General features: G+C 34.5%; 1 protein-coding gene and 1 long non-coding RNA gene across 2 annotated transcripts; both read left to right on the plus strand.

Moving 5' to 3' along the window:
• Positions 1–220: 220 nt before the first annotated feature.
• LOC129923061 (uncharacterized) lies at positions 221–4,901 on the plus strand. The gene is made up of 3 exons (XR_008774981.1): positions 221–417; positions 1,874–2,047; positions 4,183–4,901. It is a non-coding gene; the product is annotated as an uncharacterized LOC129923061 (long non-coding RNA).
• A 59-nt stretch (positions 4,902–4,960) lies between these two features.
• LOC106051341 (microtubule-associated protein futsch-like) lies at positions 4,961–19,517 on the plus strand. Its single transcript, XM_056012019.1, has 4 exons — positions 4,961–12,820; positions 16,395–16,547; positions 18,883–18,961; positions 19,492–19,517. The coding sequence occupies exons 1-4, from the start codon at positions 4,961–4,963 to the stop codon at positions 19,515–19,517; spliced, it is 8,118 nt and encodes a 2,705-aa protein (XP_055867994.1).
• Positions 19,518–19,655: the final 138 nt, after the last annotated feature.

Consider the following 19,655-nt stretch of genomic DNA (forward strand, 5'->3'; position numbering starts at 1 on the left):
ACTTCCAATTATCTAAAGCCCGTCTACCGCCCCCCACCCCCTTTTTTTTGCAGCAGTAGAAATATAGATCTAGTAACAGGCTACATGTTTAAGTTTCATACTAGATAGGCCTATAGATCTATTAGATCTATATACAGATAGATCTAAATCATATGATCTGGAAATACAATTTAGATATCTAGATCTAGACTTTTAGATCTATCATGGAATTATAGATCTATATATAGAATCCCTACATCTATAGAGTCTAGTTCTATTACATAGATCAGTGACATAGACTTTTCAAAACTTCTTTTTCAGTTACACTCTCAGTAACTCTCATCATTACAATCATTATAACTTAGTTTTAGTACAAGAGAAAATAATTATTATATCTAGAATTTCTAGATCTAGACTTGTATCATGACATTCGTTTAGGTAATTTAATCTAGATTTCTAAATCCAGTCAGCTCTAATCATATACTAGAATCTAGATCTCTAGTATATTAGTATATATAAAAAATAATAAATATATAGAATAATAGATCTAATCTAAGGGTAAAACTTTACATCGAAGGACACTGTCACTATGTCAGTCTATGTCAACTATGTTACTATGTCTATCATTATCATAGTCTATGACTAAGTGACACTAAGTCTTAGACTTAGTACTACTTTCTTTGTACTTACTAATAGGCTTTAGGTTAGTAGTCTCACGACACTAGCTCCATCTGCGCCTGGAATAACTCAGTTAACTGGAACAAACAGACAAAATAGACTCTATAGTTATAGACTCATCATGATCATATGATGGATTTAGACTACTAATGATTTAGATGATAGACTAAGACTAGAGACATAGACTAGACCAGCGGGGTCTTCAATATAAAATTAAAGAAAACTACAGTCACAAAATTCTATGAGCGTAACCAAGGGAGGTTTTGAGTTAACCCTCCCTACCCCCATATAGAGAGGGTTTTATTTTACCCCCCCCCCCCGAGAGTTTTTTGCCATAAAATCTCCCCTCTTAAATATTATTCTATAGCAGGGATTATAATTTTAAAAATTAAAAAAATGAGGGGAGCGACCTGAATTCGAACTCATGTCTCAAGTCTTCTCAGGTTTCTTAAACCAAATTGGTAACCCCTGCTAATGTAGAGCCTATGAAAGATTGTATAGTCATCTATTGTTTCTATAGTCTCGTCCTATTTTTCATGTTGTGTTCACTAAGACTTAGACGGCGATGACTTATAAAGGGGACTAATCCAGCTTATACCACCACTTTAGTCAAGTACTATTTCTTTCCCTTGTTCAAGAGACCAAACAAAATAATTAATTATAATTGTTAATGAACTAATTGGTAAATTTAAAAAAATGGATTCATCAGGTAATAATCGTGCAAAATTTCAGCTTGATCTGAGATTGGGTGTGGGAGAAATAACATGTGTACAAACATTTTAGCAGACAGAGTGAGTTGATGTCAGCTTTGTAAAAAAAAAAGTCATTATGCTTTATTATACACCCTAGATATCATTCTCCTGTGCGTACAGACAAACTACTTGTGTTGTTATTTTAAAAATGTTAACACTTGCATTTTCAGTTTTTACTTGTCTGTGAAAATTTTTTTTTTGTAATGATGTATTTTTATTTTATCACCAAAATATAAATAAAATGCTAATAGCTTCATTGTTTTAAAATTGGCCTTCAAAGTGCTATATAAATAAAGTTTTTTTTTAAAATCCAAGTCTTTTCATTAGTTGGTCATGTGGTATGTACTCTGGACTCACCGAAATCCCCCTCTGTTCTGTGAAAGGTTTTGGGTTGGTTGTAATAATAGTTTCAACTATGAAGGAACCTCCAAAGCATGTAAAATAATTATAATTTTATGTTTCAGATTTAAGACTATAGAGACAGTGACTTTGATGATACTAAAGCGACTAGACATTTTCAAGCTTATCTTACCAAGTTTGAAAATATTTTACACAAGGCTTAAGTGGAAATTTCTCAAAAGGTAGTGATAAGGACAGAGGGAAAGCTTTATTAAACCTCTTTTACCTAGATATTAAAGGTAAGTGACACTTTATGAATTTAGATATTTAACTGCAGGTATGTAGCATGAGGGGGCGCGGTGGCTGAGTGGTTAAGTGCTTGGCTTTATAATTGGGGTCCTAGGTTCAAATCTCTGTGAATACTGGGATTTTAAGTTTTGGAATTTTTAGGGCGCCCCTGAGTCCACCCAACTCTAATGGGCACCTGACCTTTTTTGGGGAAAGTAAAGGATATTGGGCGTTGTGCTAGCCACATGACACTCTGCTTGTTAGACGTTAGCCAAAGAAACAGATGACCTTAACATCATCAGCTATATAGATTTCAAGGTCTGAAAGGGGAACTTTCTTTTTTTTATCTCTATATAGCATGAACATTTAGAGCATTAAGTAATTAGTAAAATCTTTAACACTAATTTTATGTGATTTTGTAGAGAAAACACCAAAACCTTAAGGACATAAATGAGCTTTTCATAGAAACTTTAGACAACCTAAGTTTATATCAAATCATTAAAAAACCAACTAGATTAAACAACACATTAGATCTCTTCTTCACCGACAGACCAGGATTAGTAGTAGATTATGAAATTATCCCTGGTCTATCAGACCATGATATCATTAAAATACACAGATAAAAAGTAGCCAATATAAAACTTAAAAGAAAAATCTTACTCTGGAACAAAAGCAACCTAACACAACTACACCAAGCTGCATTAAACTTTCAACAAACATTCTTATCAGAAAAAGACATTAACCAACCAGTCGATGACCTATGGAATTTCATTAAAAACAGTACAGAAAATCAAATACCAACTAAATACACATCAAACAAAATAAATAAATGCTGGTTTAATAATAGATTAAAGAAGCTTTGTAAACAGAAGGAAAACCTATATAGAAAATTTAAAGAAACTAAGGCAGAAAGAGTTTATAAAAAGTATATTAAAATTAAACATCTAACCCAAAAAGTAAGCAGACAGCTGCAAAGTGAATACATAAACAATGTAATATCTAAGGATTACAACAAAAACCTATGGTCATACATTAAGACTAAGAAAATGTAAACAACAGGTATAGCGCCATTAAAAGGAGAAGACATACTTTGCATCAGCATTCTTAGCCCCAGGAGACAAAGACATATATTACTTAATTTGAACCAAGAAAATAACATAGGAGATATAGAAGTACAAGAAAAGGGAATCCAAAAACTATTAGCCAACATCAAACCGAATAAAGCATCTGGACCTGATGGTATTCCAGCTAGATTACTCAAAGACAAAGTTCACCACCATAGTTTGCTTTTCTTCCATATGCACAACAAAACTCAGAAATGAATAAAGCACAGAAGAAATTCAAGAATAGAAATTTGAAATAATTAAACTAATTAAATCCAATATTAATAAAAGGTTCAGTTAGAATGCTAACTTAAAAAAATAGATTTTTTAATCCAAACTAATTATATTAATCAAACTAATAGACACTACTCCACTCCTGCCTTCTAGCTTGCATAACGATCCATCCATCCCAGTGGCACTACTTTAGCACATCCTTTCTACTGAGCCTTTCATCTTTGCCTGAAGCCCAAGCTGTTGTAGATTTGCCTCCTCATTGTCAAACCATCTTATTCTTGGTCTGCCTTAGGGTGACTTCCCTTTTGGTTTTTGCCTATTTACAATTGTTCTCCTCTGTTGTCTGACATTCTTTCAAGGTGACCTACCCAATGTTGTCTGTTCTTTTTTATTTTCAGCACTATAGGTTTGTCTTCATACAATTGGTATCTCTCCTTGTTAGTCCTCCACCCAGTTTCCTATAGTACACCACCATAGGTTTTCCTAAATATTTTCTGTTCCTAAGTAGTTAGTAGATTTTGAGTTGTCAGTTTCCATGTCTCACTTGCATACATGGCTACTAGTTGTATTATGCTTTTGTATATCATTTACTTTTATAGTGTTAATCTAGAATAGAAATTTCAGGTCATTTTCTAATCACACCAGTTAGACCTCATGAATGTTGGATGTTAAAACTCTCATTTTTTTCCTCATTAAATAACAATTTCAAGATTAGATTTGGCCCCTGTGAATGTGACAATGGCATATTTTATTTTTTGTCTTTCATTCTGAGTTAAAATTATATAAAATTTCCTTTCCCATCATGAAAGCAATCTGAATCCAAACAGGAATCTGAATCTATAAATGAATCTTAACCTAAATAAAGATCAGATTCAAGGAAAGAATGCCTACAGAATCCTATATGCTCTCAAATATAATACTTGCCAATAGGATTTAGAAAGGTATTTGGATTTGAAGAAGATTTTGAATCAAGAAAATAGTTTAAAACTGAAAGAAAGGAATCTGAATCCATAGAAGCATCAGAACTGTTGAAAGATCCTCTTTCTAGAAAGGTATCTCTGGCAAATCAAGTATTGAAACTTGAAAGCAATCTGAAGCCAGAAAGCAATCAGTACAAGTAGAAATATTTGAAACTAGAAAACAGTTTGATTAAAAAAAGGACAAGAATCAAGCAAGCTAATCCTTTAGCATAAAGAGACATGAATCTAGAAAGCAGTCTGAACCCCAAATAGCTGGAATCTGGAAAAGAATCTGAAGGAATTTAACAACCTGAATCTAGAAAGGAATCTGATTTTTTTTTTTAAAGTAGAAAGCAACACACAAAAGCATGTGAATCTAGTGATGAATGTGAATCAGACCAGTGAACCTGTGTCAGGGATCCAGAAAAAAACAAAAACTGAAGCTAAAGAAATACCTGAACAAAGAAAGCAATCCATCCTGAGCAAGGGTACAGAATTAAAAAAAAAAAAAGAATCCAAATTCTAAAAAAAAAAAAAATCCAAATCTAAAAAAGAAAAATAAAAAAAAAACAACAACAACAAAAAAAAAACAACAAAAAAAAAACAAAAAACAAAGAGTGATTCTAGAATGGAATCTGAATCTTTTGAAGGTCCAGAATTTAGTCAAGAATCTGAGGCAACAAAGGCACCTGAATCTAGAAAGAAATCAGAACCAAATGAAGGACTGGAATCTAGAAAGCTATCAGAATCAAACCAAGGACTGGAATCTAGAAAGCAATCTGAATCGAAACAACAGCTGGAATCTAGAAAGCAATCAGTATCGAAACAAGAACTGGATTCTAGAAAATACTCAGAACCAAACGAAGTACGGGAATCTAGAAAGCAATCAGAATTAAAACAAGGACTGGATTCTAGAGAAGAATCGGAACCAAACGAAGTACTGGAATCTAGAAAGCAATCAGAATCGAAACAAGAGCTGGAATCTAGAAAGCAATCAGAATCGAAACAAGAGCTGGAATCTAGAAAGCAATCAGAACCGAAACAAGAGCTGGAATCTAGAGAAGAATCGAAACCAAACAAAGTACTGGAATCTAGAAAGCAATCTGAAGAATCGAAACAAGGACTGGAATCTAAAAAACACTCTGACTCAAAACAAGGACTGGAATCTAGAAAAGAATCAGAGCCAAAACAAGGGCTGGAATCTAGTAAACAATCTGACTCAAAACAAGGACTGGAATCTAGAATAGAATTAGAGCCAATACAAGGACATGAATCTAGAAAAGAATCAGGGCCAAAACAAGGGCTGGAATCTAGAAAAGAAACAGAGCCAAAACAAGGGCTGGAATCTAGAAAACAATCTGACTCAAAACAAGGACTGGAATCTACAAAAGAATCAGAGCCAAAACAAGGGCTGGAATCTAGAAAAGAATCAGAGCCAAAACAAGGACTGGAATCTACAAAAGAATCAGAGCCAAAACAAGGACAGGAATCTAGAAATGAATCTCAGCCAAAACAAGGACTGGAATCTAGAAAAGAGTCAGAGCCAAAACTAGGGCTGGAATCTACAAAAGAATCAGAGCCAAAACAAGGACTGGAATCTAGAAATGAATCTCAGCCAAAACAAGGGCTGGAATCTAGAAAAGAATCAGAGCCAAAACAAGGGTTGGAATCTAGAAAAGAATCAGAGCCAAAACAAGGGCTGGAATCTAGAAAACAATCTGACTCAAAACAAGGGCTGGAATCTAGAAAAGAATCAGAGCCAAAACAAGGACAGAAATCTAGAAAAGAAACAGAGCCAAAACAAGGACTGGATTCTAGAGAAGAATCGGAACCAAACGAAGTACTGGAATCTAGAAAGCAATCAGAATCGAAACAAGAGCTGGAATCTAGCAAGCAATCAGAACCAAAACAAGAGCTGGAATCTAGAGAAGAATCGAAACCAAACAAAGTACTGGAATCTAGAAAGCAATCTGAAGAATCGAAACAAGGACTGGAATCTAGAAAACACTCTGACTCAAAACAAGGACTGGAATCTAGAAAAGAATCAGAGCCAAAACAAGGGCTGGAATCTAGAAAACAATCTGACTCAAAACAAGGACTGGAATCTAGAATAGAATTAGAGCCAAAACAAGGACATGAATCTAGAAAAGAATCAGGGCCAAAACAAGGGCTGGAATCTAGAAAACAATCTGACTCAAAACAAGGACTGGAATCTAGAAAAGAAACAGAGCCAAAACAAGGACTGGAATCTAGAAAAGAATCAGAGCCAAAACAAGGACTGGAATCTAGAAAAGATTCAGAGCCAAAACAAGGGCTAGAATCTAGAAAAGAATCAGAGCCAAAACAAGGACATGAATCTAGAAAAGAATCAGAGCCAATACAAGGATTGGAATCTAGAAAAGAATCAGAGCCAAAACAAGGGCTGGAATCTAGTAAACAATCTGACTCAAAACAAGGACTGGAATCTAGAATAGAATTAGAGCCAATACAAGGACATGAATCTAGAAAAGAATCAGGGCCAAAACAAGGGCTGGAATCTAGAAAAGAAACAGAGCCAAAACAAGGGCTGGAATCTAGAAAACAATCTGACTCAAAACAAGGACTGGAATCTACAAAAGAATCAGAGCCAAAACAAGGGCTGGAATCTAGAAAAGAATCAGAGCCAAAACAAGGACTGGAATCTACAAAAGAATCAGAGCCAAAACAAGGACAGGAATCTAGAAATGAATCTCAGCCAAAACAAGGACTGGAATCTAGAAAAGAGTCAGAGCCAAAACTAGGGCTGGAATCTACAAAAGAATCAGAGCCAAAACAAGGACTGGAATCTAGAAATGAATCTCAGCCAAAACAAGGGCTGGAATCTAGAAAAGAATCAGAGCCAAAACAAGGGTTGGAATCTAGAAAAGAATCAGAGCCAAAACAAGGGCTGGAATCTAGAAAACAATCTGACTCAAAACAAGGGCTGGAATCTAGAAAAGAATCAGAGCCAAAACAAGGACAGAAATCTAGAAAAGAATCAGAGCCAAAACAAGGACTGGATTCTAGAGAAGAATCGGAACCAAACGAAGTACTGGAATCTAGAAAGCAATCAAAATCGAAACAAGAGCTGGAATCTAGCAAGCAATCAGAACCAAAACAAGAGCTGGAATCTAGAGAAGAATCGAAACCAAACAAAGTACTGGAATCTAGAAAGCAATCTGAAGAATCGAAACAAGGACTGGAATCTAGAAAACACTCTGACTCAAAACAAGGACTGGAATCTAGAAAAGAATCAGAGCCAAAACAAGGGCTGGAATCTAGAAAACAATCTGACTCAAAACAAGGACTGGAATCTAGAATAGAATTAGAGCCAAAACAAGGACATGAATCTAGAAAAGAATCAGGGCCAAAACAAGGGCTGGAATCTAGAAAACAATCTGACTCAAAACAAGGACTGGAATCTAGAAAAGAAACAGAGCCAAAACAAGGACTGGAATCTAGAAAAGAATCAGAGCCAAAACAAGGACTGGAATCTAGAAAAGATTCAGAGCCAAAACAAGGGCTAGAATCTAGAAAAGAATCAGAGCCAAAACAAGGACATGAATCTAGAAAAGAATCAGAGCCAATACAAGGATTGGAATCTAGAAAAGAATCAGAGCCAAAACAAGGACTGGAATCTAGAAAAGAATCAGAGCCAAAACAAGGACTGGAATCTAGAAAAGAATCAGAGCCAAAACAAGGGCTGGAATCTAGAAAACAATCTGACTCAAAACAAGGACTGGAATCTAGAAAAGAATCAGAGCCAAAACAAGGACTGAAATCTAGAAAAGAATCAGAGCCAAAACAAGGACTGGAATCTAGAAAACAATCTGACTCAAAACAAGGACTGGAATCTAGAAAAGAATCAGAGCCAAAACAAGGGCTGGAATCTAGAAAAGAATCAGAGCCAAAACAAGTGCTAGAATCTAGAAAAGAATCAGAGCCAAAACAAGGGCTGGAATCTAGAAAAGAATCTGACTCAAAACAAGGACTGGAATCTAGAAAAGAATCAGAGCCAAAACAGGGACTTGAATCTAGAAAACAATCTGACTCAAAACAAGGGCTGGAATCTAGAAAAGAATCAGAGCCAAAACAGGGACTGGAATCTAGAAAAGAATCTGAGCCAAAACAAGGACATGAATCTAGAAAAGAATCAGAGCCAAAACAAGGACTGGAATCTAGAAAAGAATCAGAGCCAAAACAAGGACTGGAATCTAGAAAAGAATCAGAGCCAAAACAAGGGCTAGAATCTAGAAAAGAATCAGAGCCAAAACAAGGACATGAATCTAGAAAAGAATCAGAGCCAATACAAGGATTGGAATCTAGAAAAGAATCAGAGCCAAAACAAGGACTGGAATCTAGAAAAGAATCAGAGCCAAAACAAGGACTGGAATCTAGAAAAGAATCAGAGCCAAAACAAGGACTGGAATCTAGAAAAGAATCAGAACCAAAACATGGACTGGAATCTAGAAAAGAATCAGAGCCAAAACAAGGGCTGGAATATAGTAAAAATGCAGAATTAACACAAGAACTGGAATCTAAAAATAAATTAGAACCAAAACAAGGGTTGCAATCTAGAAAAGAATCAGACCCAAAACAAGAGCTGGAATCTAGAAAAGAATCAGAGCCAAAACAAGGGCTGGAATCTAGAAAAGAATCAGAGCCAAAACATGGACTGGAATCTAGAAATGAATCTCAGTCAAAACAAGGACTGGAATCTAGAAAAGAATCAGAGCCAAAACAAGGACTGGAATCTAGAAAAGAATCAGAGCCAAAACAAGGACTGGAATCTAGAAATGAATCTCAGCCAAAACAAGGACTGAAATCTAGAAAAGAATCAGAGCCAAAACAAGGGTTGGAATCTAGAAAAGAATCAGAGCCAAAACAAGGGCTGGAATCTAGAAAAGAATCAGAGCCAAAACAAGGGCTGGAATCTAGAAAAGAATCAGAGCCAAAACAAGGACTGGAATCTAGAAATGAATCTCAGCCAAAGCAAGGACTGGAATCTAGAAAAGAATCAGAGCCAAAACAAGGGCTGGAATCTAGAAAAGAATCAGAGCCAAAACATGGACTGGAATCTAGAAAAGAATCAGAGCCAAAACAAGGGCTGGAATATAGTAAAAATGCAGAATCAACACAAGGGCTGGAATCTAGAAAGTTATCAGATTTAAAACAAGGACTGGAATCTAAAAATAAATTAGAACCAAAACAAGGGTTGCAATCTAGAAAGCCATCTGATTTAAAACAAGGACTGGAATCTAGAAAGCCATCTGATTCAAAACAAGTACTGGACTATAGAAAGGTATCAGAATCGAAACAAGGACTGGAATCTAGAAATGAATTAGAACCAAAACAAGGTCTGGAATCTAGAAAGTTATCAGAATCAAAACAAGGACTGGAATCTAGAAAGCCATCTGATTTTAAACAAGGGCTGGAATCTCGAAAGCTATCTGATTTTAAACAAGGGCTGGAATCTAGAAAGCCATCTGATTTTAAACAAGGGCTGGAATCTAGAAAGCTATCAGAATCAAAACAAGAACAATCATATATAAAAGAATCAGAACCAAAAGAAGAACTGGATTCTAAAAAGCTATCAGAATCAAAACAAGGACTGGAATCTAGAAATGAATTAAAACCAAAACAAGAGTTGGAATCTAGAAAGTTATCAGATTTAAAACAAGGACTAGAATCTAGAAAGCCATCTGATTTAAAACAAGGGCTGGAATCTAGAAAGTTATCAGAATCTAAACAAGGACTGGAATCTAGAAATGAATTAGAACCAAAACAAGGGCTGGAAAATAGAAAGCCATCTGATTCAAAACAAGCGCTGGAATCTAGAAAGCTATCAGAATTGAAACATGGACTGGAATCTATAAAAGAATCAGAACCAAAACAAGGACTAAATCCCAGAAAGCCATCAGATTCAAAACAAGGATTGGAATCTAGAAAGTTATCAGAATCAAAACAAGAACTTGAGTCTAGAAAAGAATCCTACTCCAAACAAGGATTGGAATCTAGAAAAAAATCAGAGCCAAAACAAGGGCTGGAATCTAGAAAAGAATCAGAATCAAAACATGGACTAGAGTCTAGAAATTTATCAGAACCAAAACAAGGTCTATCAGAATTGAAACAAGGACTGGAATCTAGAAAGCTATCAGAATCAAAACAAGGACTGGAATCTAGAAAGCTATCAGAATCAAAACAAGGACTGGAATTTAAAAAGGAATCAGAACCACAACAAGGACTTAAGTCTAGACAAGAATCTGAATCGAAACAAGGACTGGAATCTAGAAAGCTATCAGTATCAAAACAAGGACTGGAATCTAGAAAGCTATCTGATTCAAAACAAGGGCTGGAATCTAGAAAGCCATCTGATTCAAAACAAGGGCTGGAATCTAGAAAGCTATTAGAATCAAAACAAGGACTGGAATCTAGAAAGCTATCAGAATCAAAACAAGGGCTGGAATCTATAAAAGAATCAGAACCAAAAGAAGGACTAGATTCTAGAAAGTCATCAACACAACAAGGACTGGAATCGACAAAGCAAACAGAATTAAAACAAGGGCTGGAATCTAGAAAGCTATCAGTATCAAAACAAGGACTGGAATCTAGAAAGCTATCAGAATCAAAACAAGGGCTGGAATCTAGAAAGCCATCTGATTCAAAACAAGGACTGGAATCTAGAAAGCTATCAGAATCAAAACAAGGGCTGGAATCTATAAAAGAATCAGAACCAAAAGAAGGACTAGATTCTAGAAAGTCATCAACACAAGGACTGGAATCGACAAAGCAAACAGAATTAAAACAAGGGCTGGAATCTATAAAAGAATCTGAAATAAAACAAGGATCTAATTCCCACAAACTATCTGAATTTCAGAAAAGATCTCAATCATTGATAACTTCTGAACCTAAAAATGATTTTTTATCCAAAGATGTATCTTCTGACTCTGTTAAAGTAACTTCACAAGATCTAGGAGCCCTATCAAAAAAAGAATCTGAGTTGAAGGATAAAGTTGATTCAAGAAAAAATTCTGAAATCAAACAAAAACTTGAATCCAGAAAGGAATCTAAACCTAGTCATGAGGCTGAATCTAGAAAGGAATCTGAGCCTAGTCAAGAAGGTGAATCTATTAAAGAATCTGAACCTATTCAAGAAGGTGATTCTAAAAAGGAATCTGAACCTAGTCATGAGGCTGAATTTAGAAAGGAATCTGAACCTAGTCAAGAAGGTGAATCTATTAAAGAATCTGAACCTATTCAAGAAGTTGATGCTAAAAAGGAATCTGAACCTAGTCATGAGGCTGAATTTAGAAGGGAATCTGAACCTAGTCAAGAAGGTGAATCAAGAAAGGAATCTGAACCTAGTCATGAGGCTGAATTTAGAAATGAATCTGAACCTAGTCATGAGGCTGAATTTAGAAATGAATCTGAACCTAGTCATGAGGATGAATTTAGAAAGGAATCTGAACCTAGTCATGAAGAGAAATCTAGAAAGGAATCTGAACCTAGTCATGAGGCTGAATTTAGAAATGAATCTGAACCTAGTCATGAGGCTAAATCTAGAAAGGAATCTGAACCTAGTCATGAGGCTGAATTTAGAAATGAATCTGAACCTAGTCATGAGGCTGAATCTAGAAAGGAATCTGAACCTAGTCATGAGGCTGAATCTAGAAAGGAATCTGAACCTAGTCATGAGGCTGAATCTAGAAAGGAATCTGAACCTAGTCATGAGGCTGAATTTAGAAATGAATCTGAACCTAGTCATGAGGCTAAATCTAGAAAGGAATCTGAACCTAGTCATGAGGCTGAATTTAGAAATGAATCTGAACCTATTCATGGGGATGAATTTAGAAAGGAATCTGAACCTAGTCCTGAAGAGAAATCTAGAGAGGAATCTGAACGTAGTCATGAAGAGAAATCTAGAAAGGAATCTGAACCTAGTCATGAAGAGAAATCTAGAAAGGAATCTGAACCCAGTCATGAGGATGAATCTAGAAAAGAATCGGAACCTAGTCATGAGGATGAATCTAGAAAGAAATCTGAACCCAATCAAGATGTCAAATCTAGAAAAGAATCCGAAGCTAGTAACAAAACTGAAATTACAAAGGAAATTGAACCAAGTCTTGAATCTGAACCAAAAGAATTATCAAGTATCAATTCACAAACTACAACAGCTTCCTTATCTATGAAAGTATCTGGAACTGGTACCAGTCAGTCTAGGAAAGATTCCAAGCAAGAATTGGAATCTCAGAGATCTTCTCTTGCTCACAAACCAGAAGGCCTCATAGAAACATTGTCCAATGATGGCTCTAGGAAAGGATCTGTTACACAAACATCTTATGAACCTAGTCAAGAAACAGCTTCAGCTGGACTCAAGAAGAAACCATCCAGGCATCAAAGTTTTGAAAGTGAGCAAGCTGTCACCAGCAATGATACATTAGTGAAAAAGGATGGTCCGTCCAAAACTGAGGTAAGATTTGCAGAAGAAAAGAATTGTTCTAATTGTATTGCTGTTCAGTTGAATAGTGTCTACTTTTCTTGACCTCTCGGATCAACTTGTAATGTTGTTTTGAAACCTTGTAATGCAGATTTTTGTTTAAAGATGTTATTTTGGATATGCCAGTAAGGGTAAAGTTCTTGGTTACTAGATTTTTAAACTACTAAACTTAGCTTCCCTTGCTTTATAGATTTTCTTTTTTTTTAAAGAAAAACAAAGGGGAGGGGGGGGGGGAATAATACATACTTTAGAAAATGTAAGTAATCAAGACAGATCATAATTTTTGTTTTACACCAAGCTAATTTATTTAACTGAAAATGGATGAAAAGAAATCAAGACTAGCCATCATTTCTACTTATGTGCAAATTTGATTTTGGAAGTACACCTTGACTAAAGAAATTTAGACAAAAAACAGTATTAAATTTAATTTTCAGTACGTTTAAAAATTAAAATGGATAAATAAGTAAAGTTACTCTATGTTAAAACTTTAAAATATTTATTTTTTTACATTATTTTGCTATATTATATTTCATAAGCACATAATGGTTCGTTATAAAATGAATATAAAGGATAACTCAAGTACAGTTTTATTATTATATTTTAATATGTCTTAAAAGTTGATCCTATGTTTCTAACATTTAAATTCCACACAAAAGCACAAAGAATTAGTGTAAGGATTTAAAAATTAAAATTGTGCGGTTTAAATTGAAATAAACCTGTTGTATTGGGTCTGAAGGGTAGACAGTGTTGTCACCTCTCCATATGTTGCTCATTATCTCACTGTGTTTAATATTTCTGCTGCTTGAAATCTGGATTGTACATTTCCTTTTTCTATTAGAGTTTTTGAATCTTTTTTTTTTTCCAGAGGATAAATTAGCAACAGTTAATATTTTTTTTAGTCTTAAATATGATGGGCTTAATAAAAGTAGCTTAAGTTATAGTAGATCATAACGAACTAATTTTGTCAGTTAAAGCCACTAAATATTTTCAGCTCTCCGATGGTTAGTTTTAAAAGTATGTTATTACAATAATTATGTTCATTGTTTGTTTATATTTATTTGACTTTTAAACAATTTTTTTATTGTAATTTTTCTGTTACTTTTAAAAATAATTTTTGAAAACATGGTTTCTGTTTTTGAAAACAATGATTTTATAGCTAAATTTTTAAAAAATTAAAAAAAATGTAAGTTTTAATTTCATGTGAATGACTTTATGTTAACAATTCAATTAAAACTGCAGTGCATTTTCAAAAGCAAAATGTTTAAATTTGAAGTTGTGTTTTTGTGTTTGTTTTATTGTCTATGCTTTGTGTCTGCATACACATAATGTACATTGGTATAGTTGTTAGCATTATTTACACAAAAATGTGCTGGCTGCTGAGATTTTTTCACATAAATGAAACAAACCTGTATGCTTGTGTTAATTGAAATTATTGTTTATTGGTTTGAAACTTAAAAAAGGATTTTAAGGGACAGCTTCCTTCAGTTAACAAGTCATCTCTAAGTAAAACATTGATAGTAATAGAGTAACAGTAATGCCTCATTTCTTTATTTTCTCTTTAAAACCAAGCGTCAGCATGAAAGACTTTATTTTTACTCAAATCTCAAGTCTCATTGCTTTGTCAAAATCGAACATTGCATTTACTGTGTATATTTAGTTGCTGTTTTGTTGTAAACTTTTTGAAAGATGATCTACTGTTAGCATAGTTTGTGTTGTCCAAACCATTCTGACAAGCTTAAATGTACCTTACCATCATCATTGTTTAATTGTTTTTAGGGTGAGCTGTTTTCCATAATATATATAGTTCTTCATCGGGGTTTTGTGGTTCCTTATGTGGCTGGTGAGACCTATGTGAGCCCGGAATGATAGGGTGCAAACTGGGCATGTTGTTCCAGCTGGAACTAGTGTCACTGGCCTTGTTTTTTTTTTCTCTAACGCTTTTCTTCTGCCAGCGTTACTCTTGTCCTCTGCAATTAGTGCGCCAGTTTTCACAGCATGACGCCATGATGCTCTATCATGTGCTTCTGTCTCTCAGGTGGCAGGTTTGGTTCTGAAGGTTTTCAGAGAAGCTTTGAGGTTGTCCCTGATTATTTAATCTAAAAGCAGTAATCGTGAGATATACATCGAGTCAAGTTAAAAATAGATGTCGTTGTATATATACTTTGAGTGTATTCATTTGTAATTTTAAAAATTCCGTTGGTTCTGTGTTCTCTTATAAATTGACTTCAAAACAAACCCTGGAATAAAAATTCAGAAAAGTTTAAATCCATAGATCCAATAAGAAAACTTCACAAATCCTAATCACAGTACGTAAAATATTAAAAAAAAATACAATTCCTCCTTTAAGAAACTCATGACTGTTTCATAACAGCTGTGACCTAATGATGGTGCTTTTAAAAGCTGTGACCTAATGATGGTGCAGTAACTAATGAGTAGAATTCAACAAAAATGGACCATTTTTTACCCCTCCCCCCCCAAAAAATCATGTTTTTTTTTTTCCTTGCTCTGGCACACATAGAATGCATTATTTTTTTTGTTTAGTTTGAAACTGGTTTTCAATCTTACCTTACCAAACCAAACTTTTTCTCCTGAAGAGCTGGCTGTTTAGAAATATAGATTTCATTCTAAGAGTTATGACAGCAGGGTTTAATGTAATAATTAACTTATCTTATTGATGTAGTCTCATCAATGTTGATGCTTATTGTGACAAGTTTTTTTTTTTTCTTTAATAATTCAGACCAGCAAGAAGACTTTTAAATTTCTTCGTTTATCATCTAATGACTTACCCCATCTCAGATCAGCTTTTACTTTTTTAAGCACAAGTCATTATATATGCTCATAACACATCACTCATCTAAAAATCTACTACTAGATGTAGATACTCTTACAAAGAAAAATTGTTGACAGCACTGGTCAGCACATAAACACTGCAAATACATGTACAAGTCACATGTCCTCACTGTCTATGCCCCCCCCCCCCACACACACACAAAAAAAAAAGCTAACCAGGACGTACCTTATTATCTCACCACAATGGCAGCCAGGATTAACTTGATACTTTTGTGATAGTGGATCTACAAATCTTAAGTGTTATTTATAGTTGATATTAAACACCTTTTTTGTACAATGCAAGAGTTTTAAAGCATTGTTTTTAGTTTTGTTGTACATGTTTTGGATGCTCCTTTAGAATTGAAATTTATTACTTTCTAGCCCAAACCTCCTGCAGGATGGTGAGACCATCAAGACAACAGTCCAGAGCACATACCACATGACCAGGCAGTCATCTATTGCTGCCGACTAGCAAAACAAAATTTAGTGAGCCTTAAACAGACTATATCTCAAGTGATCTTAAATTACACCAATGTTTTAAATCAGTCCACCACATAGGCACTCTGCGTATGAATGGTCAACAAATTTCAATTTCACACAATTAGAAATACAAGTCTCACTTTTTTTAAATCTTAAGTTATCTCCCCTTTAGTATTTTACCTAAACATCACAAATTTGTCCTTGTAGGAATACCTGTTTTTATATACTTTTGTTTCAGAACTCAAAACCAAGGTCTCGAAAGAAAAATTCAGAATCTGTTACATTTTCAGACAGTCACAATCTCAATCCATCTTCTGCCCATCGCTCAGGATCAAGACCTTCTTCACAATCATTGAATGATGAATCTCACCAGGGTCTAGACAAACAATTGGTAAGTGATGTGACTTCAGTTTTGTTCTTCTTCGTTCTCATTTTACATGTCAGAGGGTTCAGATCAGTAATCCTATATCTGAGATAAACCGTGCAGTGGTTTCCAGATCAGGCAGTTCTCCTTATAGTTTTTGTTCTATGGGAAGGTTTTGGGGCCAGAGTCTTGTTTGGGCTTCTTTATATAGTATCCAGCTTTGAAGGACATGGTCGGCATTCTCTGGTGATGCTCCACAAGGGCAGGATTCTCTCGTCCCAATTTTAAGCTTCCGGAACATATGTTGTCTCATTCTGTTGTGTCCGGTTCTGAGTCGAAAAATTATGCTTTGGTCATGTCTAGATAGCTTATAATAGGCGTCCTTTTTCTTTTAATTGGGGTGTGTGCTGGTTCAATTCTCATTACTCTATTATTTTCATCATTTCTTCTGGGTAGAGAGGGAATTTGATTTGTTTTCAGTTTTGTAATTATCTCAACTTTAAACTCAACTCAACTATTCAAAGCAGCACAAGGAAGAGTTCACACTCAATAGCATACAAAGGAATAGCATGGCCAGCACAAAGACCAGACTGACCAAAATTTTCTTTTTAGCTTCATACCATGCCTGGTTGCATCTTATAAATTTTACCTTAGTTAACTTAATTGTCTTAAATAATGTCTAAGTTATTGAAATTGTTTAAAGAGGACTAGTTTAATTTCAGTCTCATTTTTTAGTCACTGTGTTGGATAGTCATTGGGACATTTTAATTAGCCAAATAGTAATTATGTTGATCCTTTATTTATTGTGAGAGATGCGTTCCAGAACCACCCGCAATAACCGAAATCTGGTCTAGTAGAAACTGAATATTTTAAATAGTAGTTGTACTTTATAATCAGGCTTTATATAATCCCACCCCTTGCTTTTATGCTACGATAGACAAAATGCAGTAAAACTAGAATAATTAAGTAATAAATCTCTTTCTTGCGCACACGCCACTGTACTAAGCCAATCAAGCGCTGGGATAAAATGCAAGCTACCAACCATTCATGCGTTGTTTACAATTGTGAGGCGGCGCATAGGGTATCATCTTAGAATTAATAGTAGATTTTTATATTTTTGTATACAAATTTGAGATTTTTCATGTAAAAATGTACTAAAATATTTATCTTCCTATTTAACTTCCCTGAACATTTTTGAAATATCAAAGCAGCGAAAGCTGCATTGTGTAGTGGTGAAGCACAATATAGATCAGTAGTGCCCAAAAAATGTTGTCCTGGGGGGTCATATTAGTTTCCAACATGTATTATACAGATTGTAAAAAAAAATGTTGACTCCAATGGAACTGATTCTCTACTATACACTGTCCGCAAAAGTTTGGAGGGGCCAGAGATAGCACCACTTCATGGTAGTAGTTTGGGCATTGCTAATATTAATCTGTTTAAAAGTTTCAAACTGTAGCTGAAGAGGTTTGTAGCCTCCATCCATTTCAAAGGATTAATTTTGCTCCCCTTATACAGGGCAGTAGGCCATCTGTTCCTCATCGCTTGGTCACATACTCTAGGCAGTAGGCCATCTGTTCAACACCGCTTGGTCACATACTCTACCAAATAGTTCTAGACAAAACTCACAAGGGGTGAAGACAAAAAAAAAAGCATTCGTGTTTTTTTTTTGTTCCTTGTTCTTTACTTTTGTTGTATGAAACTATTTAAAACAGTGGTTCTCAACTTTTACAGATTATTGGATAGCCACTGAAAATTGTGCTGTTGGATGTTAATGCTATGTGTAAAAAATTGTTAGTTTTTAAAACTTTAGTGATCGTAGATTGAGAAAATAGCCACTGAAAATTGGGCTCTTGAATGTGTTAATGCTGTGTTTAAAAAATTGTTAGTTTTCAAAACTTTAGTGATCGTAGATTGAGAAACACTGTTTTTTGTTTACGTCTTCAGATTTTCAACAGTTTTTTTATTTATTTTTCTCTATTCTTAGAAAAAAAAATTAAGATTTGGTTATTTAAAAGACAAAAAAATGCAGACACAATAAATAAGGGGACCAACTCTTTCCTTCGTTTATATTGAATTTTTTTTTTTAATTTGAGAAACATGATTACTTTAAGCTGTGTTCAAATTCTGCAGCCAGACATTGGTGTCTTTTTTTTTTGTTTTTTTTAGTTCTAGCTGGCAGTTTTCTATAGTTGAAAGTTTGAAACATTGTTTGACTGAATGCAGAGGATTTTGATCTGACTGTAAAACCAAAATCATTTGTTGTTTGGGGGGGGGGGGGGGGTAATTGTTAAGTTATCTCCTTGAACTTAAGACTTGAACCTCTTCTTGTTCTTCTTGTTTTTCATCTACACCTGTCAAGTCTGAAGTCACCTCTGATTGCCAGTTTCCTTTATTCATTTCTTCCACTCTTGGAAGATCAGAGTGGCTGTTGTGCGCAGGTCAGTTGCCACACATTAACCAATCATTTGTATTATTTTTGGGCTAATCAATTTTTATCAAAGCTATTTGAGGAGAAAGGGAATGAACATATTCCTTTTCTGGCGGAATTTTCCATTTGTATCTTCTTTTCTTCCTGTTTAAGTGTCTTAGTATCAACAGTTTTACAAAAATGATGTATTGAAATATAAACAGTAAAAAAAAGAAAAACACACACACAAAAATCAATAAAAAACATAGCTTGTATCAAGTTTATTTGTAACACTTAGTTTGGATCAGTCATGTAATTAAATTTGTAATATTGATCTAGACTAACAATAATAAATCTATGCAATTAGAAATATTTTTACCAATAGTTTTTGGTTAGTGCAATTTCGTGCTTCTAGATTTCTCAATGTGATGTGACCCTATCACTTGTCTGGACCAGTTGTGAAGAGGCTTGGGGGAAGAATGGGTTATCTGTGTCAATGTTATCGTGATTGTTTTTTTAAATGCATTAAAAAAAATTTTTACATCTTGAATTTGAACTCAGGGATCAAGCCTACTCAAGGGGACTAATTCAACATGTGCCACCATATCTGTGACATATGTTTTTTCCCTTGTTCGATACCAAAGAATATAATTAATTACCAATAGCTGATTAACTAATTGGTTAATTTTTTTTTATTGAGTCTTGTTTTGTCAGGTACAAGAAAT

Source organism: Biomphalaria glabrata, chromosome 15, assembly GCF_947242115.1.
Source record: "Biomphalaria glabrata chromosome 15, xgBioGlab47.1, whole genome shotgun sequence".
Taxonomy (NCBI): Eukaryota; Metazoa; Mollusca; class Gastropoda; family Planorbidae; genus Biomphalaria; species Biomphalaria glabrata.